At 45.3% G+C, this 27,230-nt stretch overlaps 2 protein-coding genes across 10 annotated transcripts in view; one reads left to right on the plus strand and one right to left on the minus strand.

Moving 5' to 3' along the window:
* The window catches only part of LOC146407083 (uncharacterized), a 203,646-nt gene that overhangs the window by 164,228 nt on the left and 12,188 nt on the right, over window positions 1-27,230 (minus strand). For 2 of the 4 annotated variants that reach the window (XM_084989489.1, XM_084989500.1), the window contains exon 1: window positions 1,125-4,012. In XM_084989489.1, the coding sequence (XP_084845615.1) occupies window positions 1,125-1,870 (746 nt within the window). In that variant the 5' untranslated portion in view covers window positions 1,871-4,012. Of the gene's footprint in view, window positions 1-1,017; window positions 4,013-6,734; window positions 6,868-27,230 lie in introns of those variants that run through there. The other 2 variants (XR_014823832.1, XM_084989493.1) reach the window with 2 other exon arrangements.
* Window positions 731-26,307, plus strand: PHF24 (PHD finger protein 24). 6 transcript variants are annotated; one of them, XM_005654512.4, is made up of 8 exons: window positions 731-925; window positions 14,722-15,103; window positions 16,121-16,306; window positions 20,035-20,113; window positions 20,401-20,606; window positions 20,954-21,114; window positions 21,415-21,513; window positions 21,808-26,307. In XM_005654512.4, exons 2-8 carry the CDS (start codon window positions 14,726-14,728, stop codon window positions 21,902-21,904), a joined length of 1,206 nt encoding a protein of 401 aa, XP_005654569.1. In that variant the 5' UTR covers window positions 731-925; window positions 14,722-14,725; the 3' UTR covers window positions 21,905-26,307. The 6 variants fall into 6 exon arrangements, with proteins under 6 accessions (XP_005654569.1, XP_020921045.1, XP_084845494.1 ...); XM_021065386.2 differs by having other exon boundaries at window positions 749-925; window positions 21,418-21,513; XM_084989368.1 differs by lacking the exon at window positions 731-925 and adding an exon at window positions 1,421-1,713.

Here is a 27,230-nt window from a genome sequence, read left to right on the forward strand (position 1 = left end):
CTGCTCAGGTGGCTGTGGAGGGATGAGTTCCACTCACAGCCAGTTCAGCTGCATCCTAGGTCACAGCTGTGGCTCAGATTCAGTCCCTGGCCCAGGATCTTCCATATGCTGCAGGTGTGACCATTTAAAAAAAAAAAAGTAATAGCAATATGTGGTACTGTATTTACCTTATATTCCCTATTGGTAAGTTTCATGATACTAAGAACAAAGTGAGGGGTTTTTTTAAATTTCCTATGGCACTAGCAGAGTGAAACAAGTATTAGATGTTCAAGGAGTTCCCACTGTGGCTCAGCCAGTTAGGAACCCAACTAGTATCCATGATGACTCAGGTTCAATCCCTGGCCTCCCTCACCGTGTTGCTGCCACAAGCTATGGGGCAGGTGGCAGACATGGCTGGGAGGTTGGTGTGGCAGAGGCCCATGGCTATGGACTCTGATTCCACTCCTAGCCTGGGAACCTCCGTTAAGTAGAGGGTGCAGCCCGACCCTAAAAAGACAAAAAACAAAAAAACAAGTACTAGGTATTCAAAAAATGGTGTGAATTGTATTTGAGATATACACATTGAATGCATAAGAAATTGCAAATGTAAATGCAATTAATTTTAAAAAAAGAGTTCTTGGCGTATCATTTCCATATCTCCAATTACTTTATAATTAGTTGCTAGGTGCTTTATGACTTGATCTTTTTCTTGCCCTCTTCAAGAGCTTGTTAGTTTGGTGTAATACCTGTTATATCTCTCAGAACTGCTGGCCTCGTGATAAGTGGCTATTTGAAGTGAGGGATGAGGCTGCTGCAGCAAAAAAAAACTGGATTACTTTGCTGAGGAGATGAAAAGCCAAGAGCCTCAGAAAACAGCACACAGAAAGAGCTGGTCAAGCACTCTGTGAAGGCTCATTTGGACCCTCTGCCATGTGGTACTGCGAAAGTGAGTGCCCTGATGCCAGGATCTTGGGCCTGAATGGGCAGCAAGCCTCCATAGGGGAGATAGAACCCGGCAGCCAGATGAGTCATTCTCACCTCCCCAGGCAGGTGCTGGCAGCAGGACTCAGGCTTCGCTCGGGCGCGGGCTGGCAAGGGAGCGGCCGCAGCGCCCGCGGGGCCCCCTCCTCCCGGCGGGCACTGACCTTGCCGCGGGCGGCGGGCTGCCGCAGTCCCGGCGCCGCAGAGCCCGGCGCTGGTTGGGGGCGCCCACTGGCACCCAGACCCACAGTTCATCCGAGCGGGCCGCCGAGGCCGGGTCTACCGTTTCCCTCCCGCCGTCCCTCAGCGCCTCAGGCCCCGAGCGGTCGCCGTCTGAGGCGAGAGGGCAGCGCGTCGAGGTGCAGGAGGGCGGGGCGGGGCGCGCGCCCCCGGCCCGCGGAGGTCGTCTCGCGCGGGCGCACGCGCCGCAGGCTCGCGAGGTGGGGAGGGTGGGTGGCTCGGGGCGCGCGCGCCGCCGCCGCCGCCGCCGCCGCCGCCACAGCCTGCTGCTCCGCCCGCGCCGCCTGCTCCCAGCGCTCGGCCCCAGCACGTCGGCTCCTGAGCTGCTATGGGCGGCGCGGGGCCCGCAGTGTAGAGTCCGCCAGCCCCGGACCCGCGTCCCGCACCCTGACGGTCCCGGTAAGCAGGGGCGGGGGCGGCGGGGACCCAGCAGGCACCGTGAGGGGCGGGTCTGCGGGCAGCGGACAACCCTCCGAGGTGATGCGTGGGAGCCGCCCCCGAGGGGGTCCCTGTGTAAGTGGATGAACCTCGAGTATCCTGCCTCTACCCCTTGGGAGAGTTCCGGAGGCGGTGTGCAGACCCACCCCCATGGAAGACTCCCGTGCGAATGGAGACTCGCAGGGCTCTCAGCATTTGTGGCCACCGGGAGGCCCAGTGTGGAGGACACCATCCTGTAGAGGCTGTCTGTGCCTAAGGGAGGACAGGGCTGGTTTCTGGTGTTATCTCAGTGGAAGACCATTTGGGAACATAAGGGAGCCTCAGGAGCCTGCATGGTGGGGGTGGGCCCCACAGAGGACCCCTGTGTACTGGAGGACCTGAGACTGTGCCCTAGAACTGCCTGCAAGGAACCTGTGACTGGGAGGAGAGGATCCTGCCATGGGATCCAGGCTAGGAGGAACTTCCCAAGTGTCCAAAGGTCTTTGGCCTTGACCTCCTTTCAGGGCTTAATGTGCCCTAACTTGTGTCATTTCAACATGATGGAGAGACAGGGGTCTTGTGGAGCTGTGTTTTTGTCCATTCATCCCCCCAGCCCATTAGAATTTGTATTCTCTGTGGTAGCCCATTTGCCTCCAAGCTGGAGACAGAAACTTCTATAAAATCATAGGTGGCAAGGGAGGGGAAGACCAGTGAGGCCTCTGAAGCAAAGGAAGGCGATTTGAGCCCCTGGGCTTGATCCTCAGGAAAAGAGCAGTAAATTTAGGCAGAATAACTGACTCCGGCAGGTCCTGTAAAGAAAATCCTTCGAAGGAAGGAAGTATACTATGATTATTGAGCACCAATTCACCAAGTAGTGTCCCAGGGATGTTTAACATCTCATATTATCCTTATAGCAGCTTTATGAAATTATCCCCTTTTAAACATTCAGCACTTTAGACTGAGAGAGGTTTAGCAACTGGCCCAAGTTCACAAAGTATGGAATCATGAAGTCTGTTTTGCTAAGTTTATTTGGGAAAAAGTATCAAGGAGAAGCAGAAGAATGTTTATTTGTTAATAAATTGAATTAAGATACCAAGCATAAGGCTTCGCAGTAGTATATGCTCAGTAAATGTGGTGATTAAGAGGATGAAGACAGTTTAATTGGGGATGAGACTGCTGCAGGAACTGATTTCCACTGAATCTCCAGATTTCAGGGTGTGGCTTCCTTCAAAGGCAACCCCACTGTAATGATGTCTTGGGTGGCTCTATACTTAAATGGGTCTGGGGGAGGCCTCTGGGGGAGGTATTTGACAGAACTTGCTCTGGGAAACTAGTGGAACCTTTCAGAGGATGGAGTGTCCTGAGACCACATACCCTGCTTGCTGAATCCCTGAGGGAGAGGACAGAGAGACAGGATCACTTTTAGGAAACATGATCCACAGTGTCTTTGTGGCCGTCTGACTACATGCACTAGCAGACATTGGTCCACAGATACCACTCAGGACACTTGCCCAACAGTGCCTCTGCATGATGAGGGGGAGAGCAGAAAAGGCATAGAACCAGGAAAGGCTTATTGGGAGTCTGACATCTCGGGAATGCAAAGGGTTTGTGCCTGATACGGTGATGTACCCTCATCTCACCCCCTGGGCTGTAGTATCTTTCATTCCACCTGAATCCAAGGATGTGAATTTGGGGCCCAGGATAGACTGGTTACTTGTCCAAAATTGGAGTGGTGAGGGAGCTAAGCAACGGAATTCACCACAGAGCCATTCTGAAAGAGTTCTCCTTCAAAATACCCAAATCTAATGACATCCTTTTTTAATAGAAGTGGGTTCCTTGGGCTCCTGGGGTTACAGAGTGAGAAGAACAATCAGGCTTGTGAAAAAAACAGAATGACCTGGGTGTGGCATCTCACGCATAGCTCAGTGGAATAAACTCTGACAAAGGCTAATATTGGTAATATCTCCCCATTACAGAGTTGTTTATAATCCCCTTTCGGATCAAAACCCTCTCATCAGCTTAACACACTAAAATAAACAGGGATATATATTTTTAAAGAAAAGAAGAGCAAGCCTGCAAATATGATCTTTGCTCCAATGCAGAGATTTGTCATTGGAGTTTTATCCCTAAACTGCTATTTTCACTGAGGGCTCTTGGTAGCACACTCACTTGTGACCCTGGAAAAACTGCTAGATGGCTCCAGGTACTTCCCAGATATTGGACCTTGGATATCACCTCTTTGATATCCAGCATTGAGTAAACATTAAGATTACAAAATCCTAAGACTATTGTCTGTCTCTCCTCGAATTACAGCATGAGTCTGCAAACCAAATCATTGCAGAATGGGTGTGAAGGATGTCACCAGGTGGCCTTAATCTTCTTTAAAAAAAAAAGAAAAAAACTCTCTAAAGAGAAATAAAAGGCAAGAGAATGGCTCATTCAGGTTCCCTTGAGTGTGCACAAATGGGTCTGGATTTTTCAGCCTTTAATCTTCTCCATCTTCTCTGACCACATTCGTAGGGTTTTTTCCTCCCTTACATTTGCCGTCTTTTGATACTGCTCCTTTTCCTCAAACATATGAATAGTAGGACCTTCTCCAGCCCATTTCCCATACTCCTTATATTTTTTACAGTACACCTGTTCCTAAGTGGATCATATTTATACAAATAGTTTCCTTTCTTTTTAGCTACAGAATCTATTATCTTTCAGTCCCCCGTGCTTCTCTCCAGCAGTGCTCTTGGTTTCTGCTATCTTCATTTTCTAAATTGCTTTATTCATTTCTAATGGGAATACCATTATCCACTCCAGCCTCTCAATCTTAATGACCAAGTTCTGACAGAAATGCTTACAATCTTTGGACCAAGAAACCAAGACCATCAGTGTCCAACTGAAGACATTATTTTTCTATAATAACATCCCCCTTCATCCTTTCTCCCCTTCCAGCAATCACCTCAGAGACCCGTATACATTTACTAAGTGCTACCTACTTGCCAGGCTATGCCAGATAAATATGAGCGTTCTTTGCCCTTGGGGAATTCACAAGAATCAGTCAGTCTCTAATCATTTACTATTAAAAGTAAGAAAAGTAGGAGGAGAAGTACAACTTTATAGAGTATAAGAATCATCATAGAGTATGCCTTTTCCCAGGCATCACTGAAATGCAACTGCTGTTCTGTGCCCCCTCTGGCAGCCACATTCTTGGCTCTCCTGCTGTTGTTCTGCCAGAATTGCTTTTGCCCACATGCTTCGAATGAACTGGCCACACTCTTGGTTCTCTATGATAATAATGACAGTACCTTATACTTGTTTTTGGTTTGGGTTTTGTTTTTTCTTTTTTTCTTTTTCTTTTTTTTTTTTTTTTTTTTTTTTTTTTTTTTTTTTTTTTTTTGGCAGTGCCCACAACATACAGAAGTTCCCTGGCCAGGGATTGAACCATAACAGTGACAACGCCAAATCCTTAGCCACTGGGTCACCATGGGACTCCTTACAGTACCTTATATTTGGATGACATGTGACAGTTTACAAAGCCCTCTTACGTACATGATTTTTTTTTTTTTTTTTTTTTTTGTCTTTTGTCTTTTTGTTGTTGTTGTTGTTGTTGTTGCTATTTCTTGGGCCGCTCCCGCGGCATATGGAGGTTCCCAGGCTAGGGGTTGAATCGGAGCTATAGCCACCGGCCTACGCCAGAGCCACAGCAACTTGGGATCCGAGCCGCGTCTGCAACCTACACCACAGCTCACGGCAACGCCGGATCGTTAACCCACTGAGCAAGGGCAGGGACCAAACCCGCAACCTCATGGTTCCTAGTCGGATTCGTTAACCACTGCGCCACGACGGGAACTCCCTTTTTTTTTTTTTTTTTTTTTTTTGTCTTTTGTCTTTTTGTTGTTGTTGTTGTTGCGTACATGATTTCTATTTGGTTTTGAGAGATGTTTCATCTTACTAGGGTCTTCTCACTAAAACAATAGTGTGTAGGCTGGCTGGCTGGCTTTCTCTCCTTTTTTCATGTTTTGTTTTGTTTTGTTTTTGAGTCTCCTAGTCAGAATTATGGGTGTCCCAAAGGGAAAGCTCCAGCCAGTAACTACGTACCAGCTTTTAGGCTATGAAGAGGAGTTTCCTGATAGGTCCAAAGCAATGCACTCACTGGTCAGCCCTGGACTTATCAGGGCTATCCTGATACCTGACCTCAAAAAATCCAATTGTTTATGGGTTTTTTTTTTTCTTTCCTGAAATCCAAATACATATTCTCTTCTTTCATTCTTTTTCTTTCTTTCTTTCTTTTTTTTTTTTTTTTTGCCACTCCTGAACCATTCAGAAGTTCCTGGGCCAAGGATTGAACCCATACCACAGCAGTGACAATTCCAGATCCTTAGCCCACAAGGGAACTCCTACATATTCCCTCTAAACAAATATTTTAAGCATACTATCTCAAACCAGCTCTTTGGGCAAATTCTTATGTGAAGGCAGGTTTCCTTGCCTATTTCTATCTAGTACCTGGCTGGCTTCATACCATCTAAGCCATTATGGAGTCCCCATATAGCTCTATGCCTTGGCAGGTGCTTTTATCTCTTCCTGGAATGCCTTTTTTTCCTTACCCACCGGGGTAACTCCCACTCATATTTCAAAATTTAGCTCAAGCAACACGTTTTTCTAATCCTATACTTATGCCCCCTACACATGCACATACTCACATTGCATTCTCACAGAGGTTCTGTTTGTTCATTCTACCAACAGTTACTAAGCACCTAATTTGTGCCTGACACATAGTAGGCTGCATCTAGGCAAATATTTGTAGAAGCAACAGTAAGTCATGATAATTAAGGTATAATGTATATATAGGGCTGAATCTGTGCTTCAGGGCCCCAAGGAACAGAAAGTGTCTCTCCATCTTGCTGAAAAGCTCTACTTGCTAAGTGCAATCATGCCAGCCAATCACTGATGGTGTGCTATTCCTTAACTGTTGCTCTGCGTCTGTGGGAAGCCAGCACTGTAGCTTTTCATGAAGACTCATTCCAGTCCTCCAGAAGCTACAGATCATGCCATAATTTTGTCCTTATGTATATTAGAGCTTTTGGGCTTTCAGTAAATAGTGAACAACAGCCTCACCTCCCTCATACCTCATTCTCTTGAGTTGCGTCCAGGAAGACATTTTTACTCAGTCTTCAGCCTTTGTTCTCCTTGGAAACCCCAGAAGAGCCCTGTGTAGTCGAGGGTGACTGTGTCTTCCTGGGCTGACGGAAGCTAATGCTGCTGTATTGGATAAACAGAGAAGAAGAGAGGCACAGGGAGAAACCAGTTATTCCCCTTCAGGGTCTTTAGACATGAAAACTAAAAGTAGTCCATAGGCTACTGCCAGGCAACGGAATGGCTGACCAGAAACAGGCTCCAAGAGCACTGTGGTGAGACACTGGACATCAGTCACACTATTTCAGACCTGAATTTCCTCAAAGACCAGAAGAGAGTTAAGGAGACTCTTTTTGGTGGTTTTTGTTTAAAGTCTTAAGATTGATGTTGATGTGCACAGTGAGCTTAGGGACTGTGCTGTGCATTCTGCATGTTGTTGACCCTGGTTCTGCTGATTTTCCATGCATTTCTGGCTGGTCACCTTCTGTGTTAGGTATGTGGCTTTCCTTGAGGCTCTCAGACAATCTTTTAGGCACATGTTACCTGAAGCCAATTGTCAACCACCTTCAAAATTTTCACCCTTGTTTGCAGATACTGCTCATGCTAAATTTCTCCAGCCCAAACCCAGGAGAGTGGAAATACATTTTTAAGTTTAGCGCACATGCCCTCAGGGCAGCTGGCCTCCTGTGAGCCAGGCCATAGTGCCCCAGGAACTGTGCAGGGGAATGTTACTTCAGTAATATTAGTATCTTTTTTTTATCATTGTTGTTGTGGAAACTAGCCAAGCAATTCTGTAGCTCTCTCCTGTGGTAAAGAAATCACCCATATCTACTGTATGGTACTTGTTCTCATTCCTGCTAGCCCTGAATCAGCAGTCAGGGTCTGTTTGGAGAAGCAGAGTAGATGTTATGAGATGAGCAGGTGTGTACTTTCTAGAATTTAATTCTGAAGATTTCGTCTGATCAGTCTCTCTGACCAACTTTGAGGAAGAGAAAGAGTTTGATCTGAAACTTTTTGTCACCTCGTTTTCTCTATAGCATTCATTGAACCAGGACTTAACACATGCTCTGTGAAGGGCATTTGGAACCACCTAGATTTTTCTCCTTCTTCGTCTCAGTGAAACCCTGGGATTCCTTTTTCCGTCTGCTCAAGCCACTCTCTGGTTGTTTTCTTTGTTCCCCAACTCAGAGGTTTTCTTTGCCTTGTTCCTGCTTAGGGAAACCCTCATAATCTCCAAACAATCACTTTTAGTTGCTTTTGAGCCTTTTTCAAACAGTTGTCATTCCCATACGAAGAATCAGATGAAAGCAAATAATGTACTTTACATTTAGCATGCCCAATGCAGAGATGACTCCTCTTGGGAGGGCTGCTCCCCAGGCTCCTCAAAGCTACAGATCTTTATTAAGAGCTTTGGAAGAGGTTCCCTAGCTGCCTTCCCCTTCCTTATTTCTCCATCAGCTCCTGCTGTGGAGCAACCCCCTCCTCCTCTTACTCCCACCACTTTGCCCTTATAAATAATCCCACTGCGTTGTAAGCATGTGCTCTGCAGAGAATAGGTGTGTCTTGCACACACACATTTCAAGCTGCCCACATACATCTTACTGCCTGACAAATACATCTAGACAGACTTCGGTTCCCTAAAGAAAGATTCTGGTTGTCATCTCTTTTCATTTCCTTCAGTTTATAGAGTCAAATAGCCCTATTCTCCATTCTTGTCCCTCTTATTCTCCACCATCTGCTCCTGCCCCTGCTCCTGTTTTTTTTTTTTCCAGGCTTTCCCTATGTACCACAAATCCTCTGATTGTCACATCATTTTGGGGACAATGTCTTTCCCTCTTTCATCCTTGTAATGAAGACAGAAAATCCCAATTCCACCCATCAGCCAAAGAAGTAATCATTAGGTATAATTTGTGGCATCTTTGCAACATTATTTCCTTTTAACTCTCTCTTCTTCCTAGGACTCCTTCCAGCACAGAAGAGGCCAGGCTTTCCTCACCAGGCATTTGTTTTTACCCATCACTAATCACTACCACTTGTTTCTCTAGAAATTAAAGCTGATTTTGTTAATTTCTCAAACACCCCAGGTGCACATTGTGGATTTCGGCACACTTGCTTTTAATCAAGGTGTCTTTTGTATACAAGTGTGGTCCTCTCCATTAAGCATTAAAGGTTTTGGTTTGGTTTGAAGCCTAATTCTGTTGTGTCCTCACAGTTTACTCTCAAAATAAAAGCCATGTCGATGCAAAATGACTTGAGGTCTTGTTTGGATTTTGATGCTTTCTTTTTAGTGGCTCTGCTCTACATTTTCTGCCCTTATGGGCATAAGGTGGCCTAGAAAACTGAACCATCTAAGGTGAAAGGAATAGAAGTACTCCAAGATCCTGTAGTCAGGACTAGAAAGTAGCTTTTTATTTGATTTTATATCTGTTTGTATGTTTTGCTGGTGGATGTCATCTTCAGTTTGCATTGAAATTCCTTTAAAGATACACTCCCAAATCCTTTCCAGTGACATCAACAATTGAGTGGCTTAGTAGTGATTCTTGGTATCCTTACAGAGAATAGTGGTTGCTCAGGACTGCAGTGTGTTGGGATATGCTTGTGGTTAGTTTGCCAATACACTATTAATGAGTCAGGTCACTTACAGAGTAGAGTAGCCCTCCTAAGTGGCTGGCCTTTGTTCAGGACTCTTATTACATTATCTAAAAAGGGTAGTAAGAATCAAATGCATACCATTGGTTTTCCTTCAGTGAATCATTCTTAAAAAAAGTGAATTTTACAAATAAGTGTTTATCCATTTTTTTAATCCATGCCTTCTTGATGATGAACATAAATGTCTTATGACTGCTCCCTAAAACTTCTAGTACAACTTCTGGAAGGGGTCTGTCACCAACTATTTGGAGAGCTAGCACCTTCTGTACCTCCCCAGGCACCAAGAGGATACTGTCAAGCTCTGCTGTTTTGTAGTCTGTATATACCTCTCCCCCGCCAAAAAAAAAAAAAAAAAAAAAAAAGTGATGGCTTTTAATATTTCCTTTCTAAATTGATAGGCTTTTTCTTTTGATTTTTGCTTTTTTTTTTTTCTTTTTGGAGCCACATGTGCGGCATATGGAAGTTCCCAGGCTAAAAGATCAAATCAGAGCTGCAGGTGCCAGCCTACACCACAGCCACAGCAACACAGGGCTCAAGCCATGTCTACGACCTACACCACAGCTCATGACAACAATCAGATCCTCAAGCCACTGAGCAAGGCCAGGATCTAACACGCATCCTCATCGATATTAGTTGGGTTCATTACCACTGATCCATACTGGACAGGAACTCTTTTATGCTTTTTAAACCCACTGTTTGTTCCCTTCTCCTGGAGTTCTGATACATAAACCCCTGCGTGCCCTAGGATCCACCCAGTAAGAGTCATTGCTCTGATCTATGTGTTCCTATTGGATTAAATCAGTTTTTTTTCTTCTTTCTTCTTACAGCATGAATATATCACAAATAATTCAACAATTCTATTAAGGTTATTTCCACCTTTTTATCACTATAAAAATGCTTCAATATATATCCTTTTAAACATGCCCCCACAGGTCAGAGGATCAGCCTTTCATATAGGTAGGGTTTCCTTAGTCAAAGGTATTTTAGTAGCAGTCCAATCTGCTAGACCTTCCAACCACACAGAGTGTTAAGACAGGCTTGAGGATTGTGTTCTTGCACCACTCCAATCAAGGAGAAATCTTATCTTATACCCCACAATGTTGTCCTTGTCTTTAAGAGGTAACCATCTTTAACAAAAAGATAAAAGCATAGGTCTCTTTGTATAATGACTCTAAAACTATATTGAAAAATTGCAGGTCCAGACCCATTATGAAATCATTTTAGAGGGTCATTATCAGGATTGTTGTTGTTGTTTTATGGCCATACCTGTGGCACATGGAAGTTTCCAAGCCAGGGATTGAATCTAAGCTGCAGCTGCAAACTACACCACAGCAACAATGCCAGATCCTTTAACCCAAGGTATCAAACCCAAGCCACTGCAGTCAGATTCTTAACCCACTGTATCACAGCAGGAACTCTCAGGATTATTATAATGAACTAGGTAGGATAGAGAGGATGGAAAATATCAGGGAGCATCACATTTAGTAAAATTAGGATTGTTTCACAAAACATTGGGTTTAGTTATGGGTCTATGAACATGTGTTTATAACTGTGTGTACAGGGTCACATCGTAAACTGTATTTCTTACTGTGGTTCACAGTCCAAACATGAAAAACATACCATGGAAGGTTTCTGAGGAAAACACTGTGGCCTTGGAAATAGTAATTGATCATGAAGAAGTTCCACAGTGAAGGGTCAGGTGTTAGTTTTGCATTCTTTTTGGTATGATGTGCCTGTTCCTCTTGCTATAAGTTGGGGACTTTCTTTCCTACCTAACTGTAGGGCACAGCCAGTGCTCATGAAGCATGTGGACAATGTCTACAGATTACAGGTCCAACCCCCTGGGTCCACAGCCTCATCAAAAGCGCTAAAATATGTATATGCTCTTTTCCATCCCTAGCCCCACCCCTACCCAGGCTGGATACCCTCATTAGGTCACATGGGCTTTTAAAAGAATATGAAAAAGAACATGAGCACTCTAAATGCTTAAGACTACATGTTTTAAACACGCATATTAACAGAGAACTGAAGCCTGAAGCTATAAAATAATGTGTCCCTGAGTCATGGCAGATCTAGAACTAAAACTAGTTCCCAGGTTGCCTCTGTGACTTTTTAAATTACATATTTAATTTGCAATGTAGGAAAATTAGAAAAGCAGATTCATAAAAATATAAAAAAAATTCATTCTTTCTTACAAAATTAGATCATAACATGAGCATTTGTAACTTGCTTTTTTCATTAATGTGTTCATATATTTTGAACATCTTTCCACATTCATAAATTTACTTCTACCTCAGTGTTTTTCATTGTTCAGTCTTCCGTTGTACTATAATTGAACCATTCCCCTATTGTCCAATAATTGTTTGCAACTGAGGAAAATAATGTTTTAATCACTTTAGACATCTTCAGTGTTTCCTGATTTGATCGATAAATCTTCCCTCAATAAATCTCCTTTGCCACTATCCTATAAATAACAGCTACTTATTCAAAGCAAATATTTCTTAGTCATATATTTTAGTTTTACAAACAAATTTTACAAATAGGAAGAGAGGAACTTTCTTATCAGGAAGTTTATAGATTTAAAATTAGGGGTTGGGTTTCTTTGATAAGTGATAGCAGGGCAAGCACACAGGCAGAGTAGGAATTTGTACCACTGTGGTACATACAATAGTTGTTTCTGGAAAGAAGATGTGGCTGTCATAAGATTTTATGTGTATTAATATTTTATTGAAAAATCAAAAAGACTTATCCACAATTAATTAGCTGGGAAATGTTATTAAACGCCTTTTCTCTTTCAGACATGGTGCCAGGAGGTAGAAGTAAGTACTAGGCAGGGTAAAAACAATTTAATAGAGGAAACTGACATTGATTAGATAATCATCCTATTGAATATGTAATGACAAGGTAAGTGTTCTAGAATAGAAGAATATGGTGCTGTCAGCACTCCTACCTGGACTGGGGAGTTAACAGCGACTTCCATGAGGAAGCAGTACTTGAACTGAGCTCTGCTAGATGAATAGGTGCTAGAGGTGGGGAGAGGTCATGGAGAAATGTGCAAAGATCCAAAACAGAGGGAGCATGGCAAACAAAGCCTGAAAGAAGACCAGTGTGGTTAGAACACAGAGTAATGAAAGGAGGCCAGACCAAGGAGGGCCTCACTGGGCCATGGTAGAGAAACTGATTTGGAGGACATTATCCTGAAAGCTTTGGAAAGCCATTGAAAATTTTTAAGTAGCAGGGAACCTAACACCTTTAGGTGTCCTAAACACCTTTAAATGTCCCAGAGACATCTTTAATTCAGCACATATGAAATGCAATTTCATTATCCCTCTCTCTTATTTCCCAATTTCTATAAATGGCACTACCCTTCTTCTAGGTGGACTATTTAAAACTGCCCTGTCAGTAAGTCAGGCAGAAAGGACTGAATGAAATACTTTATGAAAATACTTTGTGGAATCTAAAAACATTTAACTTATAGAAACAGAGAGCAGAATGATGGTTGCCCAAGGCTGAGGGGTGAGAGGGATGGAGAGGTATTGGTCAGAGAGTATAAATGTTCAGTTATAAGATCAGTGCGTTCCGGGCATCTAGGGTACAGCATGATGACCATAGTAAACTGTATTACACTGTATACTTGAAGATGCTGTGAAAGTAGAGGTTTAATGTTCTCATCATAACAGCAACAACAAAATAGTAGTTATGTGAGGTAAAGGATGTGCCAACTAGCCTTACTGTAGTACACATTTCACAACATATTTGTGTATCAAATCATCACACTGTATACTTTAAACAATGTTCTTTATCAATTATGTCTCAATAAAGCTGGGAAATAAATAAATATAAAACCGCTCTCTCAATTAAAAAAAAAATTAACTGCCTTTCTCCCTGTACCCTTGATTCAATCAAGTTATCAATTCATCTCTAAAATTTTCTATTTCCAAAGTATCGAATCAACTCAGTATCATTCCTGCTGCCACCGTTTCAGTTTAAACCCTCTACCTCTTGCCTGGACTATTATAGTAGCCTTCTAATTGGCCTGAACCTCTCCTCCTTACCTGTGACCTTTTTTCCCCTCAAACAAACTGAGGATAACTTCCTACCCATTCTTTGAGGTCCACTCTGACTCCCAGTAGTGTGGTCTCACCTTCATTTAGGTACTTCCAGAACTCTGTCTTACTCTTATTTGAGTTCTGGTATTAGGTAGCTTGAGTGGTGAGACTCTTTTCTCCCATCTTCTGTATCCTGTGATGAGTATTTGGTGTCTTGCACATGGAACTGTTCAATATGCCTTGATTGTGATGGATTAAGAGCAAGGCTAAAATGGAATCTCTGCTCCACTTGACTTAGAACAAACATTTCCCAACTGAATTCCACGAAGACCCTTCAGGCTAGGAAATAGCAAACCAGCTTTGCAACTTGCCATGTCATGCCCTCACTTTCCAATGCCATACCCTGGTACTACGGAGGAAGAGCAAGGATAATGTTCCTTTTTAACCTATGAAGGAACAGGTTACAGAGAATCAGAACAGTTCAGAGAATCTGAGCAGAATGAGTGACATTAGTGAAGACTTAGAAGTGTGAGAAGCACCTTAAAGCTTGTGATAGGCAGATTATCTCTGATAGACAAACAGACCCATGAGTAGGAATAGCACTAAATAGAGGGGGCAAAGGAGGATTTGAGATCTTGACCACATGGATGAGGTGATAAAGTGTCCTGAGTGCCTAATTAAGGAGTCCTCTAAATATAGGAGTTCATTCATTATGACTTAAAAAGTAGGCATTTGATGTAGATTACTGTGCACAGCACTTATCAGAGGAGCACTCCTTCAGTCAAAAGTCAGAAATGTGTAGCTGCAGTCTTGCTTTAAGCTTAGCATCATCTTTGGGAGACACTTGGACTCTTATGTCTCCAGCTCTCTCAAAGTAGCAGAGGCCTGGAACCCATGGACCTAACTGCCTTAATTGGCTCCGGGGTCCCAACTAACAGAAAGGGAGATGGAGATACTATTTCACATTTGTAGATGCTTTCTGGTCGACTAAGCATTGTTAAGCCCTTTTTCTCACATTATCCTATTGATAACCTTGTGAAATGTGCTGAACAAATCACCGTCACTTTATAGATGGGAAAACCAAAGTCACGGACCAGTGAGAAATAGATCCAGGGTCTTTTGACTCCTTAACAAGTTATTTGTCCACCCCACCATGCTACTGAGTTCAGAACGGGAAGAAATTATTTAATAGCACTTGCCACTTAGATGAATGGTTGAAATGCACTGGCTCTGACATGGTCAGGATTGGCTAGGTCCAGGCCCCTCTGCTTTCTGTCCACAGAGCCATGGGGGTGTTGATGTCCAAGCGACAGACAGTGGAGCAGGTGCAGAAGGTGAGCCTGGCTGTGTCTGCTTTCAAGGATGGGCTGCGGGACAGGCCTTCCATCCGACGCACAGGTGAGGTTCCAGGGTCCCGCCGTGGCACAGTAGAGGGCTCTGTCCAGGAAGTTCAGGAGGAGAAAGAAGCAGAGGCAAGCATCCCAGCACTCCAAGAAGAGAGCAGTGCCAACCGTGCTGCCTGGGAGAGGCTCCGGGACGGGCGTGGAGTAGAGCCTGAGGAGTTTGACGGGACCAATCGTTTCACACCCCCTGCCTTCATCCGCCCCACTCGGAAGCTGGATGATGACAAGACTCCAGATATCTGCTTGGAGCCCAGAGAGCCTGTGAGTGTCCAGTAAGGGCAGAATCTCCTGTCTTAGACCTTCTGAGGGGCAGGGGGCAGGACAGGGAGGTCTGGGTATGGTTGAAGTGAGGCTCAAAACTAGAAAGATGGAGCTGGGTTAAAACAATTTTGGAAGTTTGCATTCGTGACTCAGCAGAAATGAACCCAGCTAGTATCCATGAGGGCTCAGGTTCGATCCCTGGCCTCGCTTAGTGAGTCAAGGATCCAGTGTTTCCATGAGCTGTGGTATAGTTCGCAGACACGGCTCAGATCCCATGTTGCTATGGATCTGGTGTATGCTTTGACCCCTAGCCTGGGAACTTACATATGCTACAGGTGAGACCCTAAAAAGACAAAAAAAAAATTTAATTTCTTCCCCAAGAATAAGAATATTACATCTTGGGAAGTTCCCTGGTGGCTCAATGGGTTAAGGATCTGGTGTTGTCACTACTGTGGCTCTGGTTACTGTTGTGGTTCAAGTTCAGTCTCTGGCCCAGGAACTTCTACATGCTGCAGGCATGGCCAAAAAAAATAAAATAAAAAATAAGTTACATCCTAGATGTGTCTTATTGAAAGACTTGAGGCATGGATGATAAGGAATGATACCATGGCAGTTCTCCTGCCAGCCCTCCACCCTCTGTAGGAGGCATTTGGAAATTTTGGGGTGAGTGCTTGGAGAATTCTAGAAGGTTCCAAAACTGGGAATTGTGCAGAAAAACAGGGATGCTAACTGTGCTGAAATGCCTGGGACAATCTCTCACAGAAGATTATGCTTTCCAAAAATGCTTAGTAGCATCCCTGCTCAGAAACATGGTCACAAGAGGCCTGGGCAGCTCAAAGAACCCCCTGATTCTTATCTTTCAAGAGAAAGCTCTATTGGCTTAACACTGCTTCAGTTGGAGTTGTTCCTGTAGGCTGCTCCAGGGACACTCAGCCCCACACAGGTGGCACTGTCCTTGGCAGCCATGAATCTCGCTGCCTGTGCTTACACATCTGTATTGCTGCTATCTTTCCCAAGGTTGTCAACGATGAGATGTGTGACGTCTGTGAGGTCTGGACGGCTGAGAGCCTCCTCCCATGCAGGGTCTGCACCAGGGTTTTTCATGATGGCTGCCTGCGCCGCATGGGCTACATCCAAGGAGACAGCGCTGCGGAGGTGACAGAGATGGCACACACAGAGACAGGCTGGAGCTGCCACTATTGTGTGAGCCTTCTGCTGGGGTAGTGGGTTCTTGCTCTGCTGGGGACTTGGCACTTCTTCTGGAGGCCCAGTCTTAGAACGCTGATTTCTAGGCAGCGACCTAGAGTTTTTCCAGTGGTAGATACAGGGCCCCTAGAGTTATGACCAGTGTTCTCTACCTCAATACTGTAGACACTTTGGGCACAACAATTCTTTTTTGTGTATGCATTGTAGGATGTTTAGCATCATCCCTAACTTCTACCTATTAGATGCCAGTGGCACCCACCCCCGGGTGTGACAACCAAAAATGTCTCCAGGTATTACGAAGAGTGTCCTGGGGGAACAAAATCACCCCAGTTGAGAACCACTGAGCTAGAGGACTAAATGGATAGTATGGAGCAGTGCTTACTGTAATAGTCTATACCATCATTCATTGTATTCATCTGAAAAACTAACCCGAAATCCTAACTGGCTTGCTTCTGATAAGGATAGATTCTATCCCAGGAAAGTGTCTTGGTCCTAAGATCCTCACTTGGTCTTCTACGTTAGGAGTATTTGTTCTTCATCTCTCAAGTGATCACTTTTTAAATTAAGTAACAAAGGTCTATTGATTCAGAACTTTGTAGATTATACATAAATGCCCAGCAACTTGTGAAAAGGCAGAAAGCCAGCTTCATATCCATTTCTCAGCACCCCTGAATAAAGTTCAAGTCTTGCCTTATTGATCCATTGCCCTGAAGATATCTTCACTGTTCACTGATTTCAGAGTAAGGAGTATCTGCTCCCCTCTTCTTTCTACCACTTTCTAACAAATAACACTCTTTATGGCTTATCATAAAATGAAGTTTAAAAGTTATTTCTGGCCATGTAGATCCTTTTCCCCAGCTGGAGTATGCCACAACAGACCCCTGCTCTACAGGCAGTGTTCTCGAGTCACCACTACTGGTAGTGACAGGTGCCAGTCTTTTCACTCACGGCAACTCTGCTCAGCAATGTCCTGCTGATGGGAACTAGGTTGAGTTGTCTCTTTCTTAAACCTTAGAAATAACATGATTCCCTTTCCTTCAATCCGGCCATGCTTACCACCACTCTCCACAAACCTTTTACAAGGCTTCTTCCAAGGTCCTCCCCTTCCCAGCCAGGCTTCTTGAAAGGACTTTATCATCTCCTTGTGATTCCCCAACCACCTGTAATTCAGCGTATGCATCCATCATTCTGCTAAATTGGCTCTTCCTGAGATCACCAGTGGCCTGCCAAGTCTGGTGAGCTTTTCTCAGGCATCTTCTTACTTAACTTTTAACATATTTATCACTTCCTTATTACTTAGGATTTGAGTATTTTTCATGCGAATTATTACATAAAACTTGGAAACTAGAGAAAATATAAAATCAGTAAAATCCCGTCTGACTTATATAAACACTGTTAACGTTACCTCCTCCATCATGCAACTCTCTTTTCTTGGCTTCCATTACCTTCTACTGATACTCTTCCCAACTTCTTCTCTGATCATTTTCTAAATGCCATTAGTTTCTTGTTACAGTCCCAAATGCTGATGTTTCTCAGGGTTCTGTTCGCTCTTCTTTTCTCACTGTTCTCTCTCCCTCCCTCCCTTTCTATCTCTCTGAGTCTTCATCCACTTCAGAGGCTACAGCCACCATCTAAACAGTAATCATTCCCAAATCTGCATGCCCAGACCTCAGTTTCCTCTGTCTCTTGGACTTATATCCATTTTGATATCTCACAGCTACTTTATACTCTGTGTGCCCCCAAATGAACTCATCCTTTTCCCCAAATCTGTCCTTCCTCCAGTCCTTATCTGTGTGACTAATACCACCCCTTCCAGTTACCAATCCCAACTCATTTCTCTCCCTCTCCCCTCACATCCAGTAGGTCAACAGGTCCTATTGATTCTACCTCCTAATATTCCTCAAATCTCTCCCCATTTCTTCATTCTCATGTCTTTTCTTACCTGTACTCTTGCAATAGCCACCTAACTGCCTTCCATACCTCCAGACTTTGCCCCTCTCACCCATTCTCCACAGCAAACAAAGAGCATACTGGGGCATCCCTCACTTAAAAACCCTTCCATGACTTCCTGTTAGAAATAAGGCCTAATTTAAGGGGGGCTCAATAAAGGACATTTGAGGCTCTTCACAGTCAGGCTTTGCCCACTTCCCCTCCCTTATCTTTTATCATTCTTCCCTACCTTATCCAAAGACAGACAGGCAGACACAGACACACATAGCCACATACACACACACACACACACACACACACACACACACACACACACACACAATGTAGCCACTCTGAACATCTCACAATGTTATACACCATTGTGCCAAGCATATACTAAGTGCTCAATTAGTGTTTACTCAAAGAATGGTTTGAGTTCTTCATGAAATCCACAAATGAATAGTCATGAAATATCTGCTTCTGTTCTTTGCTTGTATTTTAGCATGGAAAGACTCTATAATAATGAATCTTTAATAGTTTTTATATTTTATATATTTATGCTTTATATTTATATATTTTATAGAGAATGTTTTGATACAGTTTGACAGAATATAAGACTGTAAATTAACGCTTTTTTTTTTTTTTTTTAGGACTGCACCCACGGCATATGGAGGTTCCCAGGCTAGGGGTCTAATCAGAGCTACAGCTGCCAGCCTATGCCACAGCCACAGCAACACAGGATCTGAGCCACACTGTGACCTAAACCACAGCTCATGGTAATGCCAGATCCTTAACCCACTGAGCGAGGCCAGGGATCAAACCCACAACCTCATGGTTCCTAGTTGGATTCATTTCCATTGTGCTACAATAGGAACTCCTAAATTAATGCTAACAAAATAACTTATCAATATTCTTTTGGGATTAGAACTTCCATGGCATCACAGAAAAACTTATTTGGTTTTAGGAACTTTTTCATGGTGACACCTCTTTCAAAACCATTATAGAGTTATATAAAATGATACAATTTTAGAATTAAATGATTTTATAAAATATGGAAACTAGAGTTAGAATTAAACTTTTAACTAAAATACTCTTTGAGCACAGTCTAACACAGAAGCTAAATACATAAAATAGATAGACATGAAGCTGCTCTGGCTGATGGAGCTAGGAATTCACAACACTGCCCACTTACAACTCCTCCCTTGCAACAGCTTTCTAAGGCGTCGCTAAGGAGTCCCTGGCCTATCCACTATTTTATTTATTTATTTATTTATTTATTTTTGTCTTTTTGCCTTTTTGGGGCCACTCCCACGGCACATGGAGGTTCCCAGGCTAGGGGTCTAATCAGAGCTGTAGCCACCAGCCTACACCAGAGACAGCAATGCGGGGATCCGAGCCGCGTCTGCAACCTACACCACAGCTCACGGCAACACTGGATCCTTAACCCACTGAGCAAGGCCAGGGATCAAACCCGCAACCTCATGGTTCCTAGTCGGATTCGTCAACCACTGAGCCATGACGGGAACTCCACAAACCACTATTTTAATAAAAAGGATTTGGGGCTGAGGTCAGGATACCTGGGTTCAGGGGAAGATCCTGCCCCAGAGCTGGGCAGCTCTGAAAAAGTCCTCTCCCCTTTCTGAGGCCTCAGTCTCCTTGATCGTGAATAAGAGGCTGGGATTAGATGATACCAGAACTGCCTTCTAGATAGAATACTGTTTCCATCCCTCTTGATCCTTGGCCTTTATTTCTCACTTGCCTAAGTGGCCACTGACTCAGCTCTTCCTGTTTTTCAGGACAACCTCAACTTGCTGCTAACTGAGGAGGAAATGTATAGCCTCACAGAGACATTTCAGCAGTGTAAAGTCATCCCTGGTAAGGCTGGGCAGTACTGCTGATGGACAGAGCTGAGCAGATTTCTCCTGCATACTTTCTAGGATGAACCATGAAAGGAGTATTTTGGAATCTGGAGTATACGGGGACCTTGTTAGCAAGCTCTTGGCCCACCCCTGGCCGCGGCCTGAGTTATCCTGGCTATAGACACAGAGAATGGGCAAGAGCTGTGGGTGTGGGGGTTCTAGAGGGTATCCTAGAGTTGAGTCAAGGTACTTCAGAGGCTGGGAAAAGGGTGGGCATGGCTAGCATGGGGTGCCTCCCCACAGATTGCTCCCTGACACTGGAGGACTTCCTGCGCTACCGCCACCAAGCAGCGAAGCGGGGGGAGAGTGACAGGGCTCTCAGTGAGGAGCAAGAGGAGCAGGCAGCTCGTCAGTTTGCAGCCCTGGACCCTGAACACCGAGGACACATAGAGTGGCCTGACTTCTTGTCCCATGAGTCCCTCCTACTTCTGCAGCAATTGCGTCCCCAGGTGAGGGCCAGCTGGGATAAACGTCCATGGGATATTGGGTGGCAGAGAGCTAGGAAGCATGACAGGCAGGTTGGGGGCACACTGGATACCCTCTGAGCAGAAACCAGTACCAGAAAAGGGCTCAGGTTCCATCCAGTGACAGGTGATCCAGTGCCTAGGCTGGGGAAACTGCCCAAGGAAGATTGATTTGCACTGGACCCCACTGCAAATGCTGGTGCTACCAAGAAGGCTCCGGGCAGCTTCAAAGGGAGGTTGCAGAGGTTATAATGGAGGTAGGATTCTCTGTGGCTTGATAGCTTACAAAGTATTTTCACCTCCAAGATCTTAATTTGTCTCTTCTTCCCCAGAACTCTCTGTTAAGGCTTCTGACCGTCAAGGAGCGTGAGCGAGCCCGAGCCACCTTCCTGGCCCGGGGCAGTGGGAGCTCTATCAGTGAGGCAGAGTGCCGTCGTGCCCAGCACTCTTGGTTCTGCAAACGCCTTGCAGAGGCTCCTTCCTGCAGTGTCAGGTCCGCGCCCTACCACTCATGTACCCTCCTTCTTTTTCCATGCCAAACGGCCCTTGGTATGAAAGGTACCTCCCTGTTTCTCCTGCCAGTGTCTCCAGCAGCTGGGAGAGGATCCTTCTGTGCATTATACAGTGGACAGTGATTCCTACTGGCCAAGGCATAAGGAAGCCTCTACCGCAAACTCTGCTGCCCCGTGTCAGACAAGTCTGGGCATGCATGTCCATAACTCTAGGTTCACCAGCATGTAGAAGGGGCCAGACCTTTCACTGTCCTCTCCTAACCACATATGTTTGTGCCCAGCAGTGTCAGCCATGTGGGTCCCATAGCAGATAGCAGCCCAGCCGGCAGCATCGGCAAGAGTCAGGACAAGGCCATGCTGCCCACAGAGCCTGAGTCCAGGTGAGTGACACCTCTTTACCTGGCCGTCTGTATCCCCAGCCCCCAAATACACACAAGTAAGATTGGGCATTACCCATTGCCACCCCAAAACAGCAAGTCCCAACATCAGAAACAGGCTTCAGATCCATAGGGCCAGCCAGCTGGTCTGTCATCTTGAAGCACAGCAGCCATCAATATATCAGGCACAGGCACTTCCCTGAGTCTTGCCCAGCTCAAGCCATGCTGCCACTGTGATCAGGTGGTCTCTAGGCTCTGCAGCTAACCTCACAAACCTGTTCTTTGCTTCCACTCCAGATTTGTGGACTGGCCTACCTTCCTGCAGGAGAATGTCGTCTACATCTTGGCTGCTCGCCCCAACAGTGCCGCCATCCACCTGAAACCCCCAGGATAGCATGGAGCAGAGAAGCTCAGTTCAGGGACAGTGGCATTCTCCCCTCCTTTCCTTTCTCCCTTCCCCCCACCAACCTCTGGTACTGAGACTTATGAGGATAGAGCACTGCCCACATCTCAAATTGTCACTAAGCTTTATGCCACTGAAATCACCATTCCCCTCACAACAGAGGCAGTAAATGCATTGTCACAGGGAGAAGCCCTGGGAGCTGTGGCAGCATCCATTCCTAGACCACCTCCTGCCCTCACCCTGTAGACTGGGCCTGCCACTGCATGTGTATATGCGTGTGTGTGTGCGTGCGCATATACACATACACACATCCCCCTAGCTGTCCATGCCTTCAGAGACCTGGTTCTTTTTCATTGTAAAAGAGCCAAAGTTCTTTTGTGAAACCCCTAATATTGTTGAGGGGGGTCTCTTCCCCTTCATTCTTAATAAGAGGGAATATCAGACTCACATGCTCTCCTAGAGATGCCAGCAGGCTCCCGCTTTGCACACTGTGAGCCACTGTTCTGGTAGGTGTATGCTATGTCCTCGGTGTGTTGAGGTGGGGAAATGGTTTAAAACCACCACTTCAGCCCATTTATTTAAATTCCAGTTGCTGGTGGCAGAGAAGGCAACGGGTGTGGGGAGTCCTACTTAAAAAAGGGGGAGGCAACCCCTCCCAGGGGCCCAGAATTCTAAGAACCTCTGAGCCAGATCATTCAAGTCCAAGTCTTTATTTAGCAGAATAGTCAAAAACCAAGGTGAGTCATCCTGGCCCCTGTTTTTCAGACAGGCGTTCATGCCCCAGAGCCCAAGGGGCCTGAATGGAACAGGTATAGTGGCAGGGGTCACAGCCCTCTGGGTTAGGGGCTTCACCTAGGTCAGCTATCACACAGACCCAATGCCTGAGCTCCAGTGAGAACAAGGTCTGGATGGACGAGGAAAGAAGGCTCATGCTTTTCCATCCTTCCAGCTCAACTCAACTGTAGACCTAGAAAAGTATGCCATGGTATGGAGTGCAGAGCCAGCTTCTTCTACCACCCAAGAAAGAGCAACTCCACCAAAGCCCTAAGCAGGGACTCTTTTCAACCACCTGACAATGAGGATTAGAGGCTGGAGCTAAGAAGAGGATTTGCATCTCAGCTCTCTTGAGCACAGAAAGTCTCAGCAAAGCCTCATAGAAGAAGGAGGTGTTCCCTTCTCTTCATTACTGAGATATGGCCTGAGTTTCTGCTTCTCCCGACTGCTCACTACACATCCTTCCCCACCAGCCTAGGGCCTGGGCTTGGCATGGGATGACTCTAGGGCCAAGAAGAGGCTGACGCAAGACCATCAAGCCCCAGCTGTCCTTCCTAAGTTCTCAATAAGCTCACTGAATCTTGCAGGTCAGCCCTGGCCCTTGGGTTCAAGTTTCTGTTTCCAACCTAATGAGTTAGGTTTAGCCAGGTCTGACTACCAAGAATTATTCAAGAGGTGGTTGGCTCAGTCAAGTGGGAGCTAACATATCCCCATTGCTCAAGGCACTTCTACAGAAGAAGCAGCATACAGCTCAGTGTTGCTCAGAGGAAAGGAGGGAGCTATAACCAAGAGCATGATAAGAGCACTATATGGCCTTCTCCTATAGAGACTGCCTGACCTAGAAGCCAAGTGAGAAACCTCTTGGGTTGGATGATTTCAGACTGAAATGAAGTAGACAGAAGATGAGTCTGGGTTAATGTGTATGGCTCTGAACATTTAAAAGCCCACTCTTTTAAATACTTACTTCTTAGCTATACTCCCAAGACTAATCAGTAGGAGGGGGCATTATTCAGTTTAGCCAAAAAAAAAAAAAAGGAAGCACATGACTCTTGGACCTAAGGTCTGTATGTCAAGCAGCCAGGCCTGGCATTTTGGTTTTGCACTAAGAAAATTAAAGCACATTAAGCACAGGGGCTTTTGCTTACTTTCCTGGCAAATCACCTTCTGTGCCAATGGCCTTGGGCTGCTTGATCTCCCAGACAAGGCATTTTGAGTAGAAACAAGCTCTGGGCTTTGAGAGCTAAACAGGTTTTTTTTCCTACGTCATCATCAGTCACAAGGACTGGAAATTAGTCGTCTTCTCTAATCCTTCACAAACAAACATGATGCATACCTCTCTGGAGCTGCAGCTTCTAGCTTTCTTTGGGTGAATGGTAAAGACTGTGGCCAGATCAGGCCGGCTATATCCCAGGGTCTGGCAAAGCAGGCCCCAGAGTGCTTCCACAACAGGATCAGGCCCATTTTGGATCACCCATCTCCCTCTATGCCAGGACAGCAAGCTTCCTTGGTGGCGGTGTGCTGCATAGTGTCCAGGGGACACTGCCCCCAGCAAAGGATAGCATTCTTAGTCCACAAGAGTCCTAAGAAGCAGAAAAGCATGGAGAAACAACCAGCCTCTTCTTTGTGGGCATCTAGCTTTTACCAAAGGAGAGGTTCCATTGCTCCCCAAGTCCAAAGTTGCAGAGGCTCCACCGCAACCCCCCCTTCTGAGATCTCCCTTTGCAGAGTCCTAATCCATGGACCCCCTCAGCAGTATATATGGTTATGTTCAAACTTCTAATAACCTAGTAAAGCCCATTCCCTTTCCTTTTCAAACTCTTTCATCATTGTGACTGTCTGAAATTCTGCCATGTACAGAAATTAGTGTCTCACTCCAGTAAGTGTATGAGAAAAACATTTCAATCTTCTTGGCTGCCCAAAATTTCAGAGATCAGTTCTTTTCCCAAACCACCCACCCTACCCCCATCTAAGGGAGGCTCAGGTTACATAGATGCTCCTCTGAAGATTATTTGCCCTAAGTCTGTTTTTCACCCAGTGGTCCTCTTCTCCGTGCTCAGATTTAAGGACAGGGTGTCTGGATGACACAGTGGAACTGCAAGGACAGAGGGTCATCTGAGGCAATAGCTGTGGCCATGCAGTCTCTTCAGGTCTGCTCCATGGCTTCCTCTCCTGAGACCAGCATTCCAACAGATGTAGGCTCTGCACTTCTGAGCAATGGCCCCTTTGATCCCAGAGATGGAGCCGTTCCTTTGCTCCTAGTTACTGGCCCCTTTCAAATACTCTTCCTTTGAGGATAGCCATGAATGAAGCCACCCAAGAGCACGTTGCCTCTTTCTGTCCTCAGCCTAAGCATCTGAGGCTACAGAGCAGACACTGGCCTTTCTGGCCCTGGTGCTCCCTATGGGATGTCACCTTGGCCTTGTTTGAGTAGACAGATCTGGAATTTCCCCATTCCTATCAACAATATGGAAAGCTCAGAGTCAAACTGCCTGGGAAGAGGGCCCCTTACTGGGGAGGTGGACAGGGGATAGGGACTGGGGATAGAGCCTCAGCCTCAACCATTGCAGGTCTCGTGGCTTCAGTAAGAGTGCTGCCAAGATGCCCTAAATGCAAGAGGGAAGCTCAGCAGAAAATGTCTGGCAGGGCTCCAGGCCAGCCATGACTAACAGGGCCAAGAGTAACCTCTAGGCAGGACTGGTAGCAGGTTCTAGTGATCCTGCAGGCATGTCCCCTTCAAACCATCAGGGTAAACGCAAATGTATACTTGATGTTTAAAAGACAGAATAATATCGATGCCAGAATTTCTGGACATCCAAGCAGCACCTGTAATCATAACCCCTATTTATCCTTTATTTACAATAGAATAAAATTACTTTCTCCATGTCACTTAGTTCATACCCAGGATTTCTTTCTGGGCCCTGAGCTGTAGCCCAGACAAGAGAGGTCTCCTTGAGTAGAGAATATTAATGCATCATGCCTCTTCCTGACAGCTCACCTTGGAGTGGGGTGGGACTGAGCATTTTCTCTGCTGTTGTTTTCCTGCTGCCTCTGCTTTTGGCAATTTTGAAAGAAAATGAACAGTTTACCAGATATCCAACAGACCCAAACTAACACTAAGGAAAACCTTTTTACCTCTGGGTCACATGCCCCAATAATGGAGACCCAGATAATGGAGAGGGTGTCAGCTCTGCTCAGGCCAGGGACTAAGAAGCCCAATCACATTCCAGTTTGTATAGCATGGGTTGGCATGACCACAGATAAGAACAGCGAGGTATAAGTATATACCGTATATATGGTGAAACAGAGGGCTTCAAGCCTAGCCTCCTGTAAGAGATGGCTTCTTGGTCTGTCTCCCAGCCAAACACAGGCCTATGAGGAGGGCTCTGAGAGCACTTAAGTAACAATAAGGATCTAATGGCTTCTGGTCCCTCCCTTCCTATGTGCTTTTCTGCAGAAGGTAACTTGACAGTAAGCTCAGGGGAATATCCCCAAGCTTGATCTGTCTTCCCACTACTACAGCTGCATGTTCTACCCCATGGTTCAGCCTTCACTCCAGAAGGAGCTGATGCTCCCAGAGGCTGGGCACAGTGGAAATTACAATAAAAAAAATTGTGATGCTGTTTTGGCTTCTTGTTCCTTGTTGTTTGGGGCACCTGCTGAGTTTCTGTTTGATTTCCTATCATTGGCCAATTCCTAAGTCTAAAAGAAGAGCAGCTGTGGCCTTCAGGAAGCCCACAAGATAGGTGGGGTAGGAGGAAGCAGGGACTCTACCAAGGATGCAGGAAATGGGGCACTGAAGAGAAGAGCCAGAGTTTTTGAAGAAAAGTCCTCTGAGCCTGGCTGCTATGTATTCCCCCCAAAACACACACACCCCAAGGGCCAGTTTTAGGCATTTTTATTTTGCCAGTTTCTGCTGAGCTACAAAGTAGAAAAGGCAGGAGACTGTTTTCTCCTGGTCTTGGCCCTCCTTGGTCTAAGAGTTTCCTCCCCATCTTTGCAAATTGTTTTAATGTGATATGTTAGGGTTGGGTAAACTAAAGTCTGGAGAAGCTTTCAGGGAGCTATGAAATCCCCATTCATTCCTCTTGCCTGGCAAGAACAAAGCCAGTACTTATAGATAGGAAAGCATCTTAAGACTGTAGATCAGAGGCAGATATTCTACCTTCAAACCATATGAGCCCCAAATATGAATATGGTTAATCCTTGAACAACACAAGTTTAAACTGCATAAGTCCACTTATGTGCAGATTTAAAAAAAAAATAAATAGGTGCTACAGTACTACATGACAGTTGATTGAATCTGCAGATGTGGAACCAGGGATACAGAGGCCTGACTATAAAGTTATATGAGGGAGTTCCTGTTGTGACTCAGCAGTTAACAATCTGACTAGCATCCATGAGGACACAGGTTCGATCCCTTGCCTCACTCTGGTATTCCCATGAGCTGTGGTGTAGCTCGCAGACACGGCTCAGATCCCATGTTGCTGTGGCTGTGGTGTAGGCCGCCAGCTATAAGCTCTAATTCAATCTCTAGCCTGGGAAC

This window comes from Sus scrofa, chromosome 1, assembly GCF_054392235.1.
Source record: "Sus scrofa isolate SSC_HxYL_T2T_F1_AM1 chromosome 1, Sscrofa_HxYL_maternal_Yorkshire_Landrace_v2.0, whole genome shotgun sequence".
NCBI lineage: Eukaryota > Metazoa > Chordata > Mammalia > Artiodactyla > Suidae > Sus > Sus scrofa.